The 17,578-nt window shown below is 84.1% G+C and overlaps 1 protein-coding gene across 1 annotated transcript in view; it reads left to right on the top strand.

Moving 5' to 3' along the window:
- The window catches only part of SARDH (sarcosine dehydrogenase), a 121,780-nt gene that overhangs the window by 33,035 nt on the left and 71,167 nt on the right, over positions 1-17,578 (top strand). The window contains exon 9 of the mRNA XM_048512185.1: positions 1,080-1,210. Within this exon, the coding sequence (XP_048368142.1) occupies positions 1,080-1,210 (131 nt within the window). The remainder of the gene's footprint in view (positions 1-1,079; positions 1,211-17,578) is intronic.

The following is a 17,578-nucleotide window of genomic DNA, read 5'->3' on the forward strand; positions in this document are numbered from 1 at the left end:
CTCAAGATTCACCCGTTGGAAGAGTTGCACGGTTGCTTCAAAGCAGAGCCACCGACCACCACCAAGCTTACTCCTGAGTAACGCGCACCTTGGAGCCAACCATTTTTTCTATACTAAAACCTCAGTATTCTGGTTCAATTGCCGGGTTGGCCCTTTGCGATAAATAAGCGGGTTTTGGGTTGCAATTTGGGCACTCGGTCTCGAAAAGGTTCGCCCTCGCTGCCCTAGAATCATCGCATCTTGTTTGAAAATATATTGTTACAGAAGAAACCTTTGTGCGCTTGCTGAGTTCTTGCTCTGTGTGAACCCAGCTTCAAGTGACATGTTGGTTCCAAACATTAACAAACCGATAACTCCATAAAACAGTGTCACAAAACTGCCACTTAGACTGTGCAGGTGCAACTTTTCTTTGAGGAACCCTGTTAGGGATCAGCTTCTGTGGGAAAGACCTCCCCCCCCACACACACACACACAGGTGTATCACTGAGCGGAAAGCTCCAGCTGTCTGGAAAAGTAGCTATATCTCAGTGGTGGCGAACCTTTGGCACTCCAATTGGCCATGCTGGCAGGGGCTGATGGGAATTGTAGTCCATAACATCTGGAGTGCCAAAGTTCACCGCCACGGCATATCTAAAAGGCAAGGTTAGCTCAGGATGGGCGAGTGCAAGTCATGTGACCCTCGGGGGGGGGGGGGCTGCATCAGAATTGCGCCCTGTTCAACCCATAGGATGGTGGGCAAAGTACGAGAGGAGCCCAGATGCAGCAGAGGAGAAGCGGGAACCAGCAGCCACATGCAGGAGAACCACGAGCAACGCAGCTGCAGACAGCTGCTCAGGGCCTTGGGGAGAGAGTTGTTCTGAGGAAGTCCAGAACTCATCAGAACTGGCCCTCAGTTGTGAAATCCTTGTAAGGTGCATTGCCAAGGAAAGTGTCTCCAATACACTCTGGCTCCTTCTGCACATGCAGAATAATGCACTTTCAAACTGCTTTCAGTGCTCTTTGAAGCTGTGCGGAATAGCAAAATCCACTTGCAAACAGTTGTGAAAGTGGTTTGAAAATGCATTATTCTGCATGTGCAGAAGGAGCCTCTGATTTGGATGTGGATTATACTACAGGTGAGAAACTGGAGACCTCCAATACGACGTGTGATCCCTTTTGGCATTTCTTTGATTTTCTTACTGCAGCAGACAGGATCCTGGGTTCTGTGGAGGTCAGCACTTGTGTGTGAGACCCTCGCCTGTACTGCATACTTAGGGTGTGTAATGATCACATTAACCAATCCCTCACGGTTGTTATAAATGAATCAGTGACCCAGGGGCTCTTCCCTTCTGCCTTATTAAAGGTGGCCTTCCACCTGCTTCTTTTTTTTTAAAGCATCGCTAAAGAAGAATTGTGTGGCTAATTGTGTGTGTCCACCGCTGGTACATGGGTTGCTAACCTGGCATTGTGTCCCCCTTTTGTCAAGATCCTATAAAAACTTATTAAGATGTCAGTATCCACCCCCCACCCCCACCCCCATCTCTTTTTGAACTGTTACCATCTGGCAGATGATACAGGTCTATCAAAACGAGGACAAAGAGGCTTAGAGACAGCTTCTACTCTAGAACTGTGGCGATGCTGAACTCCGTGGCTCCGTGTCGATGTGTTTGGGGCCGTGTAGGGATGGGTGGAGGAAGGGGAAAGTGAGGGTGGGGTATGAGTCTGAAATTGTGTGCATCGAGGAATGCTGCTGTAAATTTCGTTGTGCGTGCACAATGACAATAAAATGCTTAGGCTTATGCTTATGCTTTGGGGGAGGCCGGAAGACAGTGGTGTGGGAAACCTCTTGGCTTGTTTTCCTTTTGGCTTTGGGTACGCAAACGCTCCCTTGCCCTCTAGTTGAGCAACACCTGTATTATCTGAGGGGTGACTTTGAAGATGCCACTTTGCTTAGGGTGTTTCTCATTCCTTCCCCCTGCTGGGATTCCAAGGAGGGGATTAGAAGGGAAGAGTCATTAACTCAATTGCTGTATTGATAGTAGTTCCAGCAAAGAATTGCTGTCGTTCCTGTTCAAGAGCCAGATTCTGGTAACTCCACCACCCAGTGGGCAATCACACCCTTCCCTAGTTCTGCTGAGGAACAATACAGGTCTGCTAGATTTCCTGTTCAGGTGAACTCAGCTCAAGGTCAAGCTCATTGAGAGACCCTCTGAGGCATCTGGACTGGACTACTTGACACCTGTTAGACAGAAGCTGTCAATACAGCTGCATATCTACAACAGAACACCATGCAAACCTATTGGAATGACTCCTTTTGAAATATCCTTTTGAAACACATATCCTTTGGAAACACATCATTCTTGATGTGTGGCGACTCTGAATGAATGTCCTCCAAGACATCCTGTGGTTGACAGCTTTGCTCAGGTGTTGCAAAGACAGAGTCAGGGCTTCCTTGAGGGAGTCAGTCCACCTGACTTGATAGCATTCAAGACCCACACAGACCAACACCTTGATTCCTCTGCTCAGAGCCTGCTGTGATTCTGCTCACAGATGCCTCAGAGGGTCTCTCAATGAGCTTGACCTTGAGCTCACCTGAACAGGAAATCTAGCAGACCTTTATTGTGGGCCTTCCCACAATAAGCAGCAGTGGCGTAGGAGGTTAAGAGCTCGTGTATCTAATCTGTAGGAACCGGGTTTGATTCCCAGCTCTGCCACCTGAGCTGTGGAGGCTGATCTGGGGAATTCAGATTAGCCTGTACACTCCCACACACGCCAGCTGGGTGACCTTGGGCTAGTCACAGCTTCTCGGAGCTCTCTCAGCCCCACCTACCTCACAGGGTGTTTGTTGTGAGGGGGGAAGGGCAAGGAGATTGTAAGCCCCTTTGAGTCTCCTGCAGGAGAGAAAGGGGGATATAAATCCAAACTCCTCCTCCTCCTCCTCCTCCTCCTCCTCCTCCTCCTCCTCTTCTTCTTCTTCTTCTTCTTCTTCTTCTTCTTCTTCTTCTTCTTCTTCTTCTTCTTCTTCTTCTTCTTCTTCTTCTTCTTCTTCTTCTTCTTCTTCTTCTTCTTCTTCTTCTTCTTCGTCCTCCTCTTCCTCTTCCTCTTCCTCTTCTGCTGCTGCTTTCTACTTCTCCCAGCATTTTATTGGCCCATGCTCAGTGGCAGAATTCAAATAATTTAACAACCGGTTCCGGTGGTGGGATTCAAATAATTTAACAACTGGTTGTTTACAAGCACCATTTTAACAACCGGTTCTGCTGAAGTGGTGCGAACCGGCTGAATCCCACCACTGCCCATGCTGCAAATATAATTCTGGGTCAAGGTTGGGTCCTGAGAACGCTGTGCATGAGCTCAATGGGTTTCCGTGTTGGTCGTGCCTTCTCACGTTTGGACAAAATGGTTTAAAGCAGTGTTTCCCAACCTTTTCGTCACGGTACCCTTGACCTTGCTCTTCGTATCTCAGGGTACCCTTGAAGTTGATTTTTTTGGTTGCATTTTTAAGGGTTTTTTCCATTTTTGGCCTGTAGGTGGGGGGAGTGGCAAGCAGGGGGAGGGGAGGGGAGGGGAGGGAAAGCAGTGTTGACAGCCGCATTGTTTGTTTGCCTAAATTCGGCATGGATTGGGGGGATTTAAAGGGAGAGCTCCCTTTAAATCTACCCCCCCAATCCACATCGAATTTAGGCAATACAACAATGCTGTTTTTCACTGTTGTTTAAAGGGAGCCTATGAGGTGGGGGGGTGGGGGGGGGGGGGGGTGGGGTGGGGGGGGGGGGGGGGGGGGGGGGGGGCGGGAGGGGGGGGGGGGGGGGGGTTGGGTTTGGGGGGGGGGGGGTGGCGGGTGGGCTTTGGGGGGGGGGGGGGTGGGGGGGGGAGGGTGGGGGGGGGGGGGGGTGGGGTGGGGGGGGGGGGGGGGGGGGGGGGGGGGCGGGGGGGGGGGGGGGGGGGGGGGGGGGGTGGGGGCGGGGGGGGGGGGGGGGGGGGGGGGGGGGGGGGGGGGGGGGGGGGGGGGGGGGGGGGGGTGGGGGGGGGGGGGGGTGGGGGGGGGGGGGGGTGGGGGGGGGGGGGGGTGGGGGGGGGGGGGGGTGGGGGGGGGGGGGGGTGGGGGGGGGGGGGGGTGGGGGGGGGGGGGGGTGGGGGGGGGGGGGGGTGGGGGGGGGGGGGGGTGGGGGGGGGGGGGGGTGGGGGGGGGGGGGGGTGGGGGGGGGGGGGGGTGGGGGGGGGGGGGGGTGGGGGGGGGGGGGGGTGGGGGGGGGGGGGGGTGGGGGGGGGGGGGGGTGGGGGGGGGGGGGGGTGGGGGGGGGGGGGGGTGGGGGGGGGGGGGGGTGGGGGGGGGGGGGGGTGGGGGGGGGGGGGGGTGGGGGGGGGGGGGGGTGGGGGGGGGGGGGGGTGGGGGGGGGGGGGGGTGGGGGGGGGGGGGGGTGGGGGGGGGGGGGGGTGGGGGGGGGGGGGGGTGGGGGGGGGGGGGGGTGGGGGGGGGGGGGGGTGGGGGGGGGGGGGGGTGGGGGGGGGGGGGGGTGGGGGGGGGGGGGGGTGGGGGGGGGGGGGGGTGGGGGGGGGGGGGGGTGGGGGGGGGGGGGGGTGGGGGGGGGGGGGGGTGGGGGGGGGGGGGGGTGGGGGGGGGGGGGGGTGGGGGGGGGGGGGGGTGGGGGGGGGGGGGGGTGGGGGGGGGGGGGGGTGGGGGGGGGGGGGGGTGGGGGGGGGGGGGGGTGGGGGGGGGGGGGGGTGGGGGGGGGGGGGGGTGGGGGGGGGGGGGGGTGGGGGGGGGGGGGGGTGGGGGGGGGGGGGGGTGGGGGGGGGGGGGGGTGGGGGGGGGGGGGGGTGGGGGGGGGGGGGGGTGGGGGGGGGGGGGGGTGGGGGGGGGGGGGGGTGGGGGGGGGGGGGGGTGGGGGGGGGGGGGGGTGGGGGGGGGGGGGGGTGGGGGGGGGGGGGGGTGGGGGGGGGGGGGGGTGGGGGGGGGGGGGGGTGGGGGGGGGGGGGGGTGGGGGGGGGGGGGGGTGGGGGGGGGGGGGGGTGGGGGGGGGGGGGGGTGGGGGGGGGGGGGGGTGGGGGGGGGGGGGGGTGGGGGGGGGGGGGGGTGGGGGGGGGGGGGGGTGGGGGGGGGGGGGGGTGGGGGGGGGGGGGGGTGGGGGGGGGGGGGGGTGGGGGGGGGGGGGGGTGGGGGGGGGGGGGGGTGGGGGGGGGGGGGGGTGGGGGGGGGGGGGGGTGGGGGGGGGGGGGGGTGGGGGGGGGGGGGGGTGGGGGGGGGGGGGGGTGGGGGGGGGGGGGGGTGGGGGGGGGGGGGGGTGGGGGGGGGGGGGGGTGGGGGGGGGGGGGGGTGGGGGGGGGGGGGGGTGGGGGGGGGGGGGGGTGGGGGGGGGGGGGGGTGGGGGGGGGGGGGGGTGGGGGGGGGGGGGGGTGGGGGGGGGGGGGGGTGGGGGGGGGGGGGGGTGGGGGGGGGGGGGGGTGGGGGGGGGGGGGGGTGGGGGGGGGGGGGGGTGGGGGGGGGGGGGGGTGGGGGGGGGGGGGGGTGGGGGGGGGGGGGGGTGGGGGGGGGGGGGGGTGGGGGGGGGGGGGGGTGGGGGGGGGGGGGGGTGGGGGGGGGGGGGGGTGGGGGGGGGGGGGGGTGGGGGGGGGGGGGGGTGGGGGGGGGGGGGGGTGGGGGGGGGGGGGGGTGGGGGGGGGGGGGGGTGGGGGGGGGGGGGGGTGGGGGGGGGGGGGGGTGGGGGGGGGGGGGGGTGGGGGGGGGGGGGGGTGGGGGGGGGGGGGGGTGGGGGGGGGGGGGGGTGGGGGGGGGGGGGGGTGGGGGGGGGGGGGGGTGGGGGGGGGGGGGGGTGGGGGGGGGGGGGGGTGGGGGGGGGGGGGGGTGGGGGGGGGGGGGGGTGGGGGGGGGGGGGGGTGGGGGGGGGGGGGGGTGGGGGGGGGGGGGGGTGGGGGGGGGGGGGGGTGGGGGGGGGGGGGGGTGGGGGGGGGGGGGGGTGGGGGGGGGGGGGGGTGGGGGGGGGGGGGGGTGGGGGGGGGGGGGGGTGGGGGGGGGGGGGGGTGGGGGGGGGGGGGGGTGGGGGGGGGGGGGGGTGGGGGGGGGGGGGGGTGGGGGGGGGGGGGGGTGGGGGGGGGGGGGGGTGGGGGGGGGGGGGGGTGGGGGGGGGGGGGGGTGGGGGGGGGGGGGGGTGGGGGGGGGGGGGGGTGGGGGGGGGGGGGGGTGGGGGGGGGGGGGGGTGGGGGGGGGGGGGGGTGGGGGGGGGGGGGGGTGGGGGGGGGGGGGGGTGGGGGGGGGGGGGGGTGGGGGGGGGGGGGGGTGGGGGGGGGGGGGGGTGGGGGGGGGGGGGGGTGGGGGGGGGGGGGGGTGGGGGGGGGGGGGGGTGGGGGGGGGGGGGGGTGGGGGGGGGGGGGGGTGGGGGGGGGGGGGGGTGGGGGGGGGGGGGGGTGGGGGGGGGGGGGGGTGGGGGGGGGGGGGGGTGGGGGGGGGGGGGGGTGGGGGGGGGGGGGGGTGGGGGGGGGGGGGGGTGGGGGGGGGGGGGGGTGGGGGGGGGGGGGGGTGGGGGGGGGGGGGGGTGGGGGGGGGGGGGGGTGGGGGGGGGGGGGGGTGGGGGGGGGGGGGGGTGGGGGGGGGGGGGGGTGGGGGGGGGGGGGGGTGGGGGGGGGGGGGGGTGGGGGGGGGGGGGGGTGGGGGGGGGGGGGGGTGGGGGGGGGGGGGGGTGGGGGGGGGGGGGGGTGGGGGGGGGGGGGGGTGGGGGGGGGGGGGGGTGGGGGGGGGGGGGGGTGGGGGGGGGGGGGGGTGGGGGGGGGGGGGGGTGGGGGGGGGGGGGGGTGGGGGGGGGGGGGGGTGGGGGGGGGGGGGGGTGGGGGGGGGGGGGGGTGGGGGGGGGGGGGGGTGGGGGGGGGGGGGGGTGGGGGGGGGGGGGGGTGGGGGGGGGGGGGGGTGGGGGGGGGGGGGGGTGGGGGGGGGGGGGGGTGGGGGGGGGGGGGGGTGGGGGGGGGGGGGGGTGGGGGGGGGGGGGGGTGGGGGGGGGGGGGGGTGGGGGGGGGGGGGGGTGGGGGGGGGGGGGGGTGGGGGGGGGGGGGGGTGGGGGGGGGGGGGGGTGGGGGGGGGGGGGGGTGGGGGGGGGGGGGGGTGGGGGGGGGGGGGGGTGGGGGGGGGGGGGGGTGGGGGGGGGGGGGGGTGGGGGGGGGGGGGGGTGGGGGGGGGGGGGGGTGGGGGGGGGGGGGGGTGGGGGGGGGGGGGGGTGGGGGGGGGGGGGGGTGGGGGGGGGGGGGGGTGGGGGGGGGGGGGGGTGGGGGGGGGGGGGGGTGGGGGGGGGGGGGGGTGGGGGGGGGGGGGGGTGGGGGGGGGGGGGGGTGGGGGGGGGGGGGGGTGGGGGGGGGGGGGGGTGGGGGGGGGGGGGGGTGGGGGGGGGGGGGGGTGGGGGGGGGGGGGGGTGGGGGGGGGGGGGGGTGGGGGGGGGGGGGGGTGGGGGGGGGGGGGGGTGGGGGGGGGGGGGGGTGGGGGGGGGGGGGGGTGGGGGGGGGGGGGGGTGGGGGGGGGGGGGGGTGGGGGGGGGGGGGGGTGGGGGGGGGGGGGGGTGGGGGGGGGGGGGGGTGGGGGGGGGGGGGGGTGGGGGGGGGGGGGGGTGGGGGGGGGGGGGGGTGGGGGGGGGGGGGGGTGGGGGGGGGGGGGGGTGGGGGGGGGGGGGGGTGGGGGGGGGGGGGGGTGGGGGGGGGGGGGGGTGGGGGGGGGGGGGGGTGGGGGGGGGGGGGGGTGGGGGGGGGGGGGGGTGGGGGGGGGGGGGGGTGGGGGGGGGGGGGGGTGGGGGGGGGGGGGGGTGGGGGGGGGGGGGGGTGGGGGGGGGGGGGGGTGGGGGGGGGGGGGGGTGGGGGGGGGGGGGGGTGGGGGGGGGGGGGGGTGGGGGGGGGGGGGGGTGGGGGGGGGGGGGGGTGGGGGGGGGGGGGGGTGGGGGGGGGGGGGGGTGGGGGGGGGGGGGGGTGGGGGGGGGGGGGGGTGGGGGGGGGGGGGGGTGGGGGGGGGGGGGGGTGGGGGGGGGGGGGGGTGGGGGGGGGGGGGGGTGGGGGGGGGGGGGGGTGGGGGGGGGGGGGGGTGGGGGGGGGGGGGGGTGGGGGGGGGGGGGGGTGGGGGGGGGGGGGGGTGGGGGGGGGGGGGGGTGGGGGGGGGGGGGGGTGGGGGGGGGGGGGGGTGGGGGGGGGGGGGGGTGGGGGGGGGGGGGGGTGGGGGGGGGGGGGGGTGGGGGGGGGGGGGGGTGGGGGGGGGGGGGGGTGGGGGGGGGGGGGGGTGGGGGGGGGGGGGGGTGGGGGGGGGGGGGGGTGGGGGGGGGGGGGGGTGGGGGGGGGGGGGGGTGGGGGGGGGGGGGGGTGGGGGGGGGGGGGGGTGGGGGGGGGGGGGGGTGGGGGGGGGGGGGGGTGGGGGGGGGGGGGGGTGGGGGGGGGGGGGGGTGGGGGGGGGGGGGGGTGGGGGGGGGGGGGGGTGGGGGGGGGGGGGGGTGGGGGGGGGGGGGGGTGGGGGGGGGGGGGGGTGGGGGGGGGGGGGGGTGGGGGGGGGGGGGGGTGGGGGGGGGGGGGGGTGGGGGGGGGGGGGGGTGGGGGGGGGGGGGGGTGGGGGGGGGGGGGGGTGGGGGGGGGGGGGGGTGGGGGGGGGGGGGGGTGGGGGGGGGGGGGGGTGGGGGGGGGGGGGGGTGGGGGGGGGGGGGGGTGGGGGGGGGGGGGGGTGGGGGGGGGGGGGGGTGGGGGGGGGGGGGGGTGGGGGGGGGGGGGGGTGGGGGGGGGGGGGGGTGGGGGGGGGGGGGGGTGGGGGGGGGGGGGGGTGGGGGGGGGGGGGGGTGGGGGGGGGGGGGGGTGGGGGGGGGGGGGGGTGGGGGGGGGGGGGGGTGGGGGGGGGGGGGGGTGGGGGGGGGGGGGGGTGGGGGGGGGGGGGGGTGGGGGGGGGGGGGGGTGGGGGGGGGGGGGGGTGGGGGGGGGGGGGGGTGGGGGGGGGGGGGGGTGGGGGGGGGGGGGGGTGGGGGGGGGGGGGGGTGGGGGGGGGGGGGGGTGGGGGGGGGGGGGGGTGGGGGGGGGGGGGGGTGGGGGGGGGGGGGGGTGGGGGGGGGGGGGGGTGGGGGGGGGGGGGGGTGGGGGGGGGGGGGGGTGGGGGGGGGGGGGGGTGGGGGGGGGGGGGGGTGGGGGGGGGGGGGGGTGGGGGGGGGGGGGGGTGGGGGGGGGGGGGGGTGGGGGGGGGGGGGGGTGGGGGGGGGGGGGGGTGGGGGGGGGGGGGGGTGGGGGGGGGGGGGGGTGGGGGGGGGGGGGGGTGGGGGGGGGGGGGGGTGGGGGGGGGGGGGGGTGGGGGGGGGGGGGGGTGGGGGGGGGGGGGGGTGGGGGGGGGGGGGGGTGGGGGGGGGGGGGGGTGGGGGGGGGGGGGGGTGGGGGGGGGGGGGGGTGGGGGGGGGGGGGGGTGGGGGGGGGGGGGGGTGGGGGGGGGGGGGGGTGGGGGGGGGGGGGGGTGGGGGGGGGGGGGGGTGGGGGGGGGGGGGGGTGGGGGGGGGGGGGGGTGGGGGGGGGGGGGGGTGGGGGGGGGGGGGGGTGGGGGGGGGGGGGGGTGGGGGGGGGGGGGGGTGGGGGGGGGGGGGGGTGGGGGGGGGGGGGGGTGGGGGGGGGGGGGGGTGGGGGGGGGGGGGGGTGGGGGGGGGGGGGGGTGGGGGGGGGGGGGGGTGGGGGGGGGGGGGGGTGGGGGGGGGGGGGGGTGGGGGGGGGGGGGGGTGGGGGGGGGGGGGGGTGGGGGGGGGGGGGGGTGGGGGGGGGGGGGGGTGGGGGGGGGGGGGGGTGGGGGGGGGGGGGGGTGGGGGGGGGGGGGGGTGGGGGGGGGGGGGGGTGGGGGGGGGGGGGGGTGGGGGGGGGGGGGGGTGGGGGGGGGGGGGGGTGGGGGGGGGGGGGGGTGGGGGGGGGGGGGGGTGGGGGGGGGGGGGGGTGGGGGGGGGGGGGGGTGGGGGGGGGGGGGGGTGGGGGGGGGGGGGGGTGGGGGGGGGGGGGGGTGGGGGGGGGGGGGGGTGGGGGGGGGGGGGGGTGGGGGGGGGGGGGGGTGGGGGGGGGGGGGGGTGGGGGGGGGGGGGGGTGGGGGGGGGGGGGGGTGGGGGGGGGGGGGGGTGGGGGGGGGGGGGGGTGGGGGGGGGGGGGGGTGGGGGGGGGGGGGGGTGGGGGGGGGGGGGGGTGGGGGGGGGGGGGGGTGGGGGGGGGGGGGGGTGGGGGGGGGGGGGGGTGGGGGGGGGGGGGGGTGGGGGGGGGGGGGGGTGGGGGGGGGGGGGGGTGGGGGGGGGGGGGGGTGGGGGGGGGGGGGGGTGGGGGGGGGGGGGGGTGGGGGGGGGGGGGGGTGGGGGGGGGGGGGGGTGGGGGGGGGGGGGGGTGGGGGGGGGGGGGGGTGGGGGGGGGGGGGGGTGGGGGGGGGGGGGGGTGGGGGGGGGGGGGGGTGGGGGGGGGGGGGGGTGGGGGGGGGGGGGGGTGGGGGGGGGGGGGGGTGGGGGGGGGGGGGGGTGGGGGGGGGGGGGGGTGGGGGGGGGGGGGGGTGGGGGGGGGGGGGGGTGGGGGGGGGGGGGGGTGGGGGGGGGGGGGGGTGGGGGGGGGGGGGGGTGGGGGGGGGGGGGGGTGGGGGGGGGGGGGGGTGGGGGGGGGGGGGGGTGGGGGGGGGGGGGGGTGGGGGGGGGGGGGGGTGGGGGGGGGGGGGGGTGGGGGGGGGGGGGGGTGGGGGGGGGGGGGGGTGGGGGGGGGGGGGGGTGGGGGGGGGGGGGGGTGGGGGGGGGGGGGGGTGGGGGGGGGGGGGGGTGGGGGGGGGGGGGGGTGGGGGGGGGGGGGGGTGGGGGGGGGGGGGGGTGGGGGGGGGGGGGGGTGGGGGGGGGGGGGGGTGGGGGGGGGGGGGGGTGGGGGGGGGGGGGGGTGGGGGGGGGGGGGGGTGGGGGGGGGGGGGGGTGGGGGGGGGGGGGGGTGGGGGGGGGGGGGGGTGGGGGGGGGGGGGGGTGGGGGGGGGGGGGGGTGGGGGGGGGGGGGGGTGGGGGGGGGGGGGGGTGGGGGGGGGGGGGGGTGGGGGGGGGGGGGGGTGGGGGGGGGGGGGGGTGGGGGGGGGGGGGGGTGGGGGGGGGGGGGGGTGGGGGGGGGGGGGGGTGGGGGGGGGGGGGGGTGGGGGGGGGGGGGGGTGGGGGGGGGGGGGGGTGGGGGGGGGGGGGGGTGGGGGGGGGGGGGGGTGGGGGGGGGGGGGGGTGGGGGGGGGGGGGGGTGGGGGGGGGGGGGGGTGGGGGGGGGGGGGGGTGGGGGGGGGGGGGGGTGGGGGGGGGGGGGGGTGGGGGGGGGGGGGGGTGGGGGGGGGGGGGGGTGGGGGGGGGGGGGGGTGGGGGGGGGGGGGGGTGGGGGGGGGGGGGGGTGGGGGGGGGGGGGGGTGGGGGGGGGGGGGGGTGGGGGGGGGGGGGGGTGGGGGGGGGGGGGGGTGGGGGGGGGGGGGGGTGGGGGGGGGGGGGGGTGGGGGGGGGGGGGGGTGGGGGGGGGGGGGGGTGGGGGGGGGGGGGGGTGGGGGGGGGGGGGGGTGGGGGGGGGGGGGGGTGGGGGGGGGGGGGGGTGGGGGGGGGGGGGGGTGGGGGGGGGGGGGGGTGGGGGGGGGGGGGGGTGGGGGGGGGGGGGGGTGGGGGGGGGGGGGGGTGGGGGGGGGGGGGGGTGGGGGGGGGGGGGGGTGGGGGGGGGGGGGGGTGGGGGGGGGGGGGGGTGGGGGGGGGGGGGGGTGGGGGGGGGGGGGGGTGGGGGGGGGGGGGGGTGGGGGGGGGGGGGGGTGGGGGGGGGGGGGGGTGGGGGGGGGGGGGGGTGGGGGGGGGGGGGGGTGGGGGGGGGGGGGGGTGGGGGGGGGGGGGGGTGGGGGGGGGGGGGGGTGGGGGGGGGGGGGGGTGGGGGGGGGGGGGGGTGGGGGGGGGGGGGGGTGGGGGGGGGGGGGGGTGGGGGGGGGGGGGGGTGGGGGGGGGGGGGGGTGGGGGGGGGGGGGGGTGGGGGGGGGGGGGGGTGGGGGGGGGGGGGGGTGGGGGGGGGGGGGGGTGGGGGGGGGGGGGGGTGGGGGGGGGGGGGGGTGGGGGGGGGGGGGGGTGGGGGGGGGGGGGGGTGGGGGGGGGGGGGGGTGGGGGGGGGGGGGGGTGGGGGGGGGGGGGGGTGGGGGGGGGGGGGGGTGGGGGGGGGGGGGGGTGGGGGGGGGGGGGGGTGGGGGGGGGGGGGGGTGGGGGGGGGGGGGGGTGGGGGGGGGGGGGGGTGGGGGGGGGGGGGGGTGGGGGGGGGGGGGGGTGGGGGGGGGGGGGGGTGGGGGGGGGGGGGGGTGGGGGGGGGGGGGGGTGGGGGGGGGGGGGGGTGGGGGGGGGGGGGGGTGGGGGGGGGGGGGGGTGGGGGGGGGGGGGGGTGGGGGGGGGGGGGGGTGGGGGGGGGGGGGGGTGGGGGGGGGGGGGGGTGGGGGGGGGGGGGGGTGGGGGGGGGGGGGGGTGGGGGGGGGGGGGGGTGGGGGGGGGGGGGGGTGGGGGGGGGGGGGGGTGGGGGGGGGGGGGGGTGGGGGGGGGGGGGGGTGGGGGGGGGGGGGGGTGGGGGGGGGGGGGGGTGGGGGGGGGGGGGGGTGGGGGGGGGGGGGGGTGGGGGGGGGGGGGGGTGGGGGGGGGGGGGGGTGGGGGGGGGGGGGGGTGGGGGGGGGGGGGGGTGGGGGGGGGGGGGGGTGGGGGGGGGGGGGGGTGGGGGGGGGGGGGGGTGGGGGGGGGGGGGGGTGGGGGGGGGGGGGGGTGGGGGGGGGGGGGGGTGGGGGGGGGGGGGGGTGGGGGGGGGGGGGGGTGGGGGGGGGGGGGGGTGGGGGGGGGGGGGGGTGGGGGGGGGGGGGGGTGGGGGGGGGGGGGGGTGGGGGGGGGGGGGGGTGGGGGGGGGGGGGGGTGGGGGGGGGGGGGGGTGGGGGGGGGGGGGGGTGGGGGGGGGGGGGGGTGGGGGGGGGGGGGGGTGGGGGGGGGGGGGGGTGGGGGGGGGGGGGGGTGGGGGGGGGGGGGGGTGGGGGGGGGGGGGGGTGGGGGGGGGGGGGGGTGGGGGGGGGGGGGGGTGGGGGGGGGGGGGGGTGGGGGGGGGGGGGGGTGGGGGGGGGGGGGGGTGGGGGGGGGGGGGGGTGGGGGGGGGGGGGGGTGGGGGGGGGGGGGGGTGGGGGGGGGGGGGGGTGGGGGGGGGGGGGGGTGGGGGGGGGGGGGGGTGGGGGGGGGGGGGGGTGGGGGGGGGGGGGGGTGGGGGGGGGGGGGGGTGGGGGGGGGGGGGGGTGGGGGGGGGGGGGGGTGGGGGGGGGGGGGGGTGGGGGGGGGGGGGGGTGGGGGGGGGGGGGGGTGGGGGGGGGGGGGGGTGGGGGGGGGGGGGGGTGGGGGGGGGGGGGGGTGGGGGGGGGGGGGGGTGGGGGGGGGGGGGGGTGGGGGGGGGGGGGGGTGGGGGGGGGGGGGGGTGGGGGGGGGGGGGGGTGGGGGGGGGGGGGGGTGGGGGGGGGGGGGGGTGGGGGGGGGGGGGGGTGGGGGGGGGGGGGGGTGGGGGGGGGGGGGGGTGGGGGGGGGGGGGGGTGGGGGGGGGGGGGGGTGGGGGGGGGGGGGGGTGGGGGGGGGGGGGGGTGGGGGGGGGGGGGGGTGGGGGGGGGGGGGGGTGGGGGGGGGGGGGGGTGGGGGGGGGGGGGGGTGGGGGGGGGGGGGGGTGGGGGGGGGGGGGGGTGGGGGGGGGGGGGGGTGGGGGGGGGGGGGGGTGGGGGGGGGGGGGGGTGGGGGGGGGGGGGGGTGGGGGGGGGGGGGGGTGGGGGGGGGGGGGGGTGGGGGGGGGGGGGGGTGGGGGGGGGGGGGGGTGGGGGGGGGGGGGGGTGGGGGGGGGGGGGGGTGGGGGGGGGGGGGGGTGGGGGGGGGGGGGGGTGGGGGGGGGGGGGGGTGGGGGGGGGGGGGGGTGGGGGGGGGGGGGGGTGGGGGGGGGGGGGGGTGGGGGGGGGGGGGGGTGGGGGGGGGGGGGGGTGGGGGGGGGGGGGGGTGGGGGGGGGGGGGGGTGGGGGGGGGGGGGGGTGGGGGGGGGGGGGGGTGGGGGGGGGGGGGGGTGGGGGGGGGGGGGGGTGGGGGGGGGGGGGGGTGGGGGGGGGGGGGGGTGGGGGGGGGGGGGGGTGGGGGGGGGGGGGGGTGGGGGGGGGGGGGGGTGGGGGGGGGGGGGGGTGGGGGGGGGGGGGGGTGGGGGGGGGGGGGGGTGGGGGGGGGGGGGGGTGGGGGGGGGGGGGGGTGGGGGGGGGGGGGGGTGGGGGGGGGGGGGGGTGGGGGGGGGGGGGGGTGGGGGGGGGGGGGGGTGGGGGGGGGGGGGGGTGGGGGGGGGGGGGGGTGGGGGGGGGGGGGGGTGGGGGGGGGGGGGGGTGGGGGGGGGGGGGGGTGGGGGGGGGGGGGGGTGGGGGGGGGGGGGGGTGGGGGGGGGGGGGGGTGGGGGGGGGGGGGGGTGGGGGGGGGGGGGGGTGGGGGGGGGGGGGGGTGGGGGGGGGGGGGGGTGGGGGGGGGGGGGGGTGGGGGGGGGGGGGGGTGGGGGGGGGGGGGGGTGGGGGGGGGGGGGGGTGGGGGGGGGGGGGGGTGGGGGGGGGGGGGGGTGGGGGGGGGGGGGGGTGGGGGGGGGGGGGGGTGGGGGGGGGGGGGGGTGGGGGGGGGGGGGGGTGGGGGGGGGGGGGGGTGGGGGGGGGGGGGGGTGGGGGGGGGGGGGGGTGGGGGGGGGGGGGGGTGGGGGGGGGGGGGGGTGGGGGGGGGGGGGGGTGGGGGGGGGGGGGGGTGGGGGGGGGGGGGGGTGGGGGGGGGGGGGGGTGGGGGGGGGGGGGGGTGGGGGGGGGGGGGGGTGGGGGGGGGGGGGGGTGGGGGGGGGGGGGGGTGGGGGGGGGGGGGGGTGGGGGGGGGGGGGGGTGGGGGGGGGGGGGGGTGGGGGGGGGGGGGGGTGGGGGGGGGGGGGGGTGGGGGGGGGGGGGGGTGGGGGGGGGGGGGGGTGGGGGGGGGGGGGGGTGGGGGGGGGGGGGGGTGGGGGGGGGGGGGGGTGGGGGGGGGGGGGGGTGGGGGGGGGGGGGGGTGGGGGGGGGGGGGGGTGGGGGGGGGGGGGGGTGGGGGGGGGGGGGGGTGGGGGGGGGGGGGGGTGGGGGGGGGGGGGGGTGGGGGGGGGGGGGGGTGGGGGGGGGGGGGGGTGGGGGGGGGGGGGGGTGGGGGGGGGGGGGGGTGGGGGGGGGGGGGGGTGGGGGGGGGGGGGGGTGGGGGGGGGGGGGGGTGGGGGGGGGGGGGGGTGGGGGGGGGGGGGGGTGGGGGGGGGGGGGGGTGGGGGGGGGGGGGGGTGGGGGGGGGGGGGGGTGGGGGGGGGGGGGGGTGGGGGGGGGGGGGGGTGGGGGGGGGGGGGGGTGGGGGGGGGGGGGGGTGGGGGGGGGGGGGGGTGGGGGGGGGGGGGGGTGGGGGGGGGGGGGGGTGGGGGGGGGGGGGGGTGGGGGGGGGGGGGGGTGGGGGGGGGGGGGGGTGGGGGGGGGGGGGGGTGGGGGGGGGGGGGGGTGGGGGGGGGGGGGGGTGGGGGGGGGGGGGGGTGGGGGGGGGGGGGGGTGGGGGGGGGGGGGGGTGGGGGGGGGGGGGGGTGGGGGGGGGGGGGGGTGGGGGGGGGGGGGGGTGGGGGGGGGGGGGGGTGGGGGGGGGGGGGGGTGGGGGGGGGGGGGGGTGGGGGGGGGGGGGGGTGGGGGGGGGGGGGGGTGGGGGGGGGGGGGGGTGGGGGGGGGGGGGGGTGGGGGGGGGGGGGGGTGGGGGGGGGGGGGGGTGGGGGGGGGGGGGGGTGGGGGGGGGGGGGGGTGGGGGGGGGGGGGGGTGGGGGGGGGGGGGGGTGGGGGGGGGGGGGGGTGGGGGGGGGGGGGGGTGGGGGGGGGGGGGGGTGGGGGGGGGGGGGGGTGGGGGGGGGGGGGGGTGGGGGGGGGGGGGGGTGGGGGGGGGGGGGGGTGGGGGGGGGGGGGGGTGGGGGGGGGGGGGGGTGGGGGGGGGGGGGGGTGGGGGGGGGGGGGGGTGGGGGGGGGGGGGGGTGGGGGGGGGGGGGGGTGGGGGGGGGGGGGGGTGGGGGGGGGGGGGGGTGGGGGGGGGGGGGGGTGGGGGGGGGGGGGGGTGGGGGGGGGGGGGGGTGGGGGGGGGGGGGGGTGGGGGGGGGGGGGGGTGGGGGGGGGGGGGGGTGGGGGGGGGGGGGGGTGGGGGGGGGGGGGGGTGGGGGGGGGGGGGGGTGGGGGGGGGGGGGGGTGGGGGGGGGGGGGGGTGGGGGGGGGGGGGGGTGGGGGGGGGGGGGGGTGGGGGGGGGGGGGGGTGGGGGGGGGGGGGGGTGGGGGGGGGGGGGGGTGGGGGGGGGGGGGGGTGGGGGGGGGGGGGGGTGGGGGGGGGGGGGGGTGGGGGGGGGGGGGGGTGGGGGGGGGGGGGGGTGGGGGGGGGGGGGGGTGGGGGGGGGGGGGGGTGGGGGGGGGGGGGGGTGGGGGGGGGGGGGGGTGGGGGGGGGGGGGGGTGGGGGGGGGGGGGGGTGGGGGGGGGGGGGGGTGGGGGGGGGGGGGGGTGGGGGGGGGGGGGGGTGGGGGGGGGGGGGGGTGGGGGGGGGGGGGGGTGGGGGGGGGGGGGGGTGGGGGGGGGGGGGGGTGGGGGGGGGGGGGGGTGGGGGGGGGGGGGGGTGGGGGGGGGGGGGGGTGGGGGGGGGGGGGGGTGGGGGGGGGGGGGGGTGGGGGGGGGGGGGGGTGGGGGGGGGGGGGGGTGGGGGGGGGGGGGGGTGGGGGGGGGGGGGGGTGGGGGGGGGGGGGGGTGGGGGGGGGGGGGGGTGGGGGGGGGGGGGGGTGGGGGGGGGGGGGGGTGGGGGGGGGGGGGGGTGGGGGGGGGGGGGGGTGGGGGGGGGGGGGGGTGGGGGGGGGGGGGGGTGGGGGGGGGGGGGGGTGGGGGGGGGGGGGGGTGGGGGGGGGGGGGGGTGGGGGGGGGGGGGGGTGGGGGGGGGGGGGGGTGGGGGGGGGGGGGGGTGGGGGGGGGGGGGGGTGGGGGGGGGGGGGGGTGGGGGGGGGGGGGGGTGGGGGGGGGGGGGGGTGGGGGGGGGGGGGGGTGGGGGGGGGGGGGGGTGGGGGGGGGGGGGGGTGGGGGGGGGGGGGGGTGGGGGGGGGGGGGGGTGGGGGGGGGGGGGGGTGGGGGGGGGGGGGGGTGGGGGGGGGGGGGGGTGGGGGGGGGGGGGGGTGGGGGGGGGGGGGGGTGGGGGGGGGGGGGGGTGGGGGGGGGGGGGGGTGGGGGGGGGGGGGGGTGGGGGGGGGGGGGGGTGGGGGGGGGGGGGGGTGGGGGGGGGGGGGGGTGGGGGGGGGGGGGGGTGGGGGGGGGGGGGGGTGGGGGGGGGGGGGGGTGGGGGGGGGGGGGGGTGGGGGGGGGGGGGGGTGGGGGGGGGGGGGGGTGGGGGGGGGGGGGGGTGGGGGGGGGGGGGGGTGGGGGGGGGGGGGGGTGGGGGGGGGGGGGGGTGGGGGGGGGGGGGGGTGGGGGGGGGGGGGGGTGGGGGGGGGGGGGGGTGGGGGGGGGGGGGGGTGGGGGGGGGGGGGGGTGGGGGGGGGGGGGGGTGGGGGGGGGGGGGGGTGGGGGGGGGGGGGGGTGGGGGGGGGGGGGGGTGGGGGGGGGGG

This window comes from Sphaerodactylus townsendi, linkage group LG12, assembly GCF_021028975.2.
Source record: "Sphaerodactylus townsendi isolate TG3544 linkage group LG12, MPM_Stown_v2.3, whole genome shotgun sequence".
NCBI lineage: Eukaryota > Metazoa > Chordata > Lepidosauria > Squamata > Sphaerodactylidae > Sphaerodactylus > Sphaerodactylus townsendi.